The sequence below is a fragment of the Zonotrichia albicollis genome, chromosome 26 (assembly GCF_047830755.1).
Source record: "Zonotrichia albicollis isolate bZonAlb1 chromosome 26, bZonAlb1.hap1, whole genome shotgun sequence".
NCBI classification, from domain to species: domain Eukaryota; kingdom Metazoa; phylum Chordata; class Aves; order Passeriformes; family Passerellidae; genus Zonotrichia; species Zonotrichia albicollis.
Window position 1 is genome coordinate 9,302,348 of NC_133844.1, and position 4,176 is coordinate 9,306,523.

The 4,176-nt window shown below is 55.0% G+C and overlaps 1 protein-coding gene across 3 annotated transcripts; it reads right to left on the reverse strand.

Moving 5' to 3' along the window:
* Positions 1–569: 569 nt before the first annotated feature.
* Positions 570–4,039, reverse strand: LOC102073217 (interleukin-1 beta). 3 transcript variants are annotated; one of them, XM_014273860.3, is made up of 6 exons: positions 3,629–4,039; positions 2,167–2,356; positions 1,762–2,081; positions 1,488–1,658; positions 1,233–1,378; positions 570–1,083 (listed from the first exon to the last, which is right to left on the reverse strand). In XM_014273860.3, exons 2-6 carry the CDS (start codon positions 2,205–2,207, stop codon positions 871–873), a joined length of 891 nt encoding a protein of 296 aa, XP_014129335.1. In that variant the 5' UTR covers positions 2,208–2,356; positions 3,629–4,039; the 3' UTR covers positions 570–870. The 3 variants fall into 3 exon arrangements, with proteins under 3 accessions (XP_014129335.1, XP_026654533.1, XP_026654534.1); XM_026798733.2 differs by having other exon boundaries at positions 571–1,083; positions 1,762–1,951; positions 2,033–2,081; positions 2,167–4,039; XM_026798732.2 differs by having other exon boundaries at positions 2,167–4,039.
* Positions 4,040–4,176: the final 137 nt, after the last annotated feature.

Consider the following 4,176-nt stretch of genomic DNA (forward strand, 5'->3'; position numbering starts at 1 on the left):
CTTACAACTACCCTTTTAACCCCTTGTACAATATAATAACCAAACTAACAGTACATGCTTAACAATCTATCAACTATTTACAACAGTTTACAACCTATTTTTGACAGCACCACGGCATGGTGTGTGATGCTATGCCACATCTGGCCATGCCATGCCATTCCATGCCATGCCAGCACACCATGCTATACTGCACCATGCTGTTCCACATGATAAGACATGGTGTTATGTGACATTGTATTATTTAGTGCTCCACATGGTACTATGTGATATCATGCCACACCTTGTAATGCCACGCTACTCGTTGTCCTGCTGCACTGTGGCCCACCATGCCATTTGCTGGCCATAGCTGGGGCAGAGGTGACAGTTTCAGGCAGCTGCCAGGGATCCACCATGGGATGCCCACCTCAGCCACCTCCCAGCTGTGGTGTGGGCACGGAGACAGAGTGGTGGAGGGTCCTGCATGGGTCAGGGTGGTCCCTGGGCTGTGAGGTGGTCCCCCATGCCCTGAATTTTCACCCAAAAAGCAGCCAAATCAGAAGGATTTTCCCATCTGTAACTCCATCCCCCATGAGTAATGAGCTGAGCCATGCTGTCCTAGAAAACTTTTTATTTCCACCTCCATCCACATACAAGTTAAAAGCAAAAATAAATAAGGGGCACAACAAGTAAGTACCAAAGCAATGGGAAGACACAATAAATAAATAAATAAATACATATATATATAGACTGGGATGGCTCGAGCCCATGGGGCCCAGAGCTGCTATTTCACATGAAATAGATGAGGAGGGAGGTTGTGTCCCAGGGGTTGTACTTAGTACATACAGCCTGAAAACCGGTGACTGCCGGTTGAGTTGGGTTGGTGCAGGGTCTTCAGCGCCTGCTCAGCTCGTAGGTAGCGATGTTCACCTGGTCTGGGGTGTTGGTGATGCCCACGGGCTGGCGGGGCTGCAGAGATGTGCAGACGAACCAGCCAGGGAAGGCGGCTGACTCGAAGCGTGTGGTCCCCTCAGCTGGGCTGTCCAGGCGGTAGAAGATGAAGCGGGTCAGCTCCACACTCTCAATATCCCTCCTGATGTCAGCTTCCTACAGCCAGAGGGGTGAAATGGTGGTCCATAGGTTGACTTTATGAGTTAAAAATTAAAAGTTCTTCCTAAAATTTGCCCTGAACCAAGACAAAGGTGGAATGAGCCCCCAGCCCCACAGAGGACAGACTGCTGGGACCCCTTGCTCACCTCCAGCTGCAGCACAGGCTTGGTGCCACTCATCACACATGACATGTAGAGCTGGTAGCCCTTGATGCCCAAGGCCACTGGCACCCTCCCAGAGCCTGGAGCGCCCTGCGATGACCGGGGACGGTACAGAGCAATGTTGAGCTTCACTGCAGAGAGAAGGGACAGGTAAAGGGGTGCTCCTGGGCTTGTGGGGTGGCTCCTGGGTGGTCCAGGGTTTGGGGACAGGGACATTGGGATGCGACCATATGCTCTCACCTTTCTGTCCAGCAGAGGGTCCCTGCAGGTGCAGGGCCACCAGCTGGGTGGGTGACTCCAGTACGAAGCACTTGTGGTCAATGTCCAGGATGTCGAAGGACTGGGAACGAGTGTAGCGGAAAACGGGTGCCCTGGTATAACTGCCCTTGATGCACTGGAAGGAGACGGGCTCTGTGGGGAGAGAGACAGTCAGGAGGATGCTGCTCCCAGCTCCAAGAATGTCCCCCAAGAATACCCTCTGGCTGGGGTGCCAGCACTGACATCACCCTCATACCGAAAATATCATCCAAGAAGCTGCCAAGGTCACTGTCTGCAAAGTCCTTGCGTGCTGGCTGCTTCAAGAGCTTGGTCACAGCCACCACCAGGATGGCAGCCTGGCGAAAGGTCCTGGAAAGGGGTCCTTTTGTCACTGTCACCTGGATGCCCACCCCAGGCGATGTCCCCTCCAAGTCCAGCCGGGGCTTCTGGGGAAGAAAGGGGATGTAGGGTGAGAGCCTGGCTTCCATACAACACGGACCCCACCACTCCCACCACCACAGCCTTACCTTCTGCGGGCACAGACAGCTGGGGCCATACAACGTCTCCTCATTCAGGCTGAAAGGCAAAGGGACGTGGTGAAGTCAGGGTCAGGAATGCAGCCTCACATCCCCAAAGTCCTCTCTGGCATGTCTGTTCTTACCTGCTGCTCTCCAGTGTGTCCAAGTCAGGGACGAATGCCATTGCCACCACTGTCTGAAGAGTTCTGGGCTGAGACTTCACAGCACCTGCAAACTTCTGAGGCACTTATTTGCCTGCTCCTGCCTGTTCTGCCTGCAGTGCTGCTTGGCTGCTCTCTGAGCCCAGTGTCAGCGTGCCTGGTTTTCAAGAGCCTGTAGAAGGAAGTGCCGTCAGAGTGGGATTTCCAGGTTTCGCAACGCCTGGTTTTGCCCAATTACTCTGTTGAGACTGGAGGGCTGGGGGCGGGGCTGGTTGCCCCCAAGTAGTGCAGTGGGGAGGCAGAGCATGGAGCAGAGCGGGGGATACTCCAGGACCAGATATGGGTCAGAGCTGGGGATGAGCCAGAGCTGGGTTGTGGGGCACAGCAGAAGGATGCTCCAGGGCTGGTGTGTGGGGCAGAGAGCGGAGGGGTGTTTGGCGTTGATGTGTGGGGCCTCTGACCATGTGCCAGTCTGCCATTTGGTTGACACAGCAGGAGTTGGAATCACTCAGAGCCAGCTCCGACCCCAGTCCCAGCGCCAGCCCCAGCCCAGCTGTGACAACACTGTCACCGTTAGGGCCGGGGACTGTGGGTGTCCCGGACGTGGCCGGTGATGCAAGCGCTGCCTCTCCACCATTTCCCCACAGCTTCCTCCCGTACTGCCCAGACCCCTGGTGCCATGGCCAGTTGTGCCTCCTATGTCACCCCTCTTGTACGCACTGCCCCAACACCAGTGGGTGCAGGACCCTGCTGAAATAAATAGGGAAGGAGATCTTTCTCCTTTTTAATGCCTTTATTAAAAATCAGCTCAGGTGGGGAGAACTGATGGGTCGCACTCACGCTGCCACTGCTCCCAGGAGCGGCACGGAGGAGGAAGAAGAGTGCATCTGTGTCTGCTGGTCTGCAGTCAGAGCTGAGGCTTCCATCCTTACAAGAACACCAGAGGATCCCCAATTTTTGGGTTTGACATTCGAGGTCCTCTTTCTAGCCGACATCTTTTAGGTTAGGGTGAGGGGTAAAAAGGGTCTTAGCGGATACTGGATGCTGTTCCTCACGTCTAGGCATCACTTTGATCTCTTAATTCCATGGTGGCTCGGGTTTTTTAGGGGTTTTTCCTGCTAGATTTGTTGAGGGGTTTCCTCATTTGCATGCCAACCCCGATGTCCCCTCCTCTTTGTAGTCCCGGGTACCAAAGGGGGATAACTAACCATCAGGAACAGGTAATTAAAGGAAAACTATTAACAACAGAGGATTACAATATGAAATTATTAACAACAAATAGTTAGAACTCGAATTTGGCAGCAATTCGCTTAACTTGTGAACTCTGTAACCTTTAATAACTGGACAACTTTTCTACTCATAACACTGCTGTCCGCTCAGTTTCTTCTGACCTGGGGACATGGTCTTCAGAGACATGGCCTTTAGGGGCCTTCCTCATCCTCACCTCCATCCGGTGTGCCGGAGATTGCACCATGCTGGGAGGGCCGGGGATGTGCGTGGCCAGGCTTGCGTGGACTCGGGCTGTTGGGGTGTTTTCCTGGCACCCGTTTCACTTCCTGAAAGTGCCATCCAGCCCTGCACACTCCCGTGCCCGAGACTGGCACCACCATGACTCACTGCCAGGAAATTGCCAGAAAAGCAGAGTTCCCAGAGCACCTCCTGTGCCCTGCTGGGCATCCCACATGGCTGGATATCCGCAAACGCCTGAGGTGCCCCGGAACAACGGGTTCTCCACGATACAGTGGTGGTCCCAGGTCATGGCAGAGGCCCCCAGGGCACGGTTGGGATCCTGAAGCCATGGTGAGAGTCACCAAGCCACGATGAGGGCTGAGACCATGAACCATGGTGGGTGTCCCCGGGCCATACAAGGTATCCTGGCCGTGGTGAGAGTTCCCCGGCCATGCCGGGGGTCCTCGGTCCGTACAGCGGCCGCCAGGCCCGACCCCCCCACCGCTGCACGCCGGCCGGCGCAGACGCATTGGGCCGGGATCG

Bases quoted from the DNA above. Each gene is read 5' to 3' on its own strand.
- LOC102073217 (XM_014273860.3), bottom strand. From the start codon at position 2,207: ATGGCATTCGTCCCTGACTTGGACACACTGGAGAGCAGCAG. The intron at 1,659-1,761 runs GTATGAGGGTGA...CTCTCCCCACAG, and splicing joins CTTCTTGGATGATATTTTCG to AGCCCGTCTCCTTCCAGTGC. The intron at 1,084-1,232 runs GTGAGCAAGGGG...CTCTGGCTGTAG, and splicing joins AGCCTGTGCTGCAGCTGGAG to GAAGCTGACATCAGGAGGGA.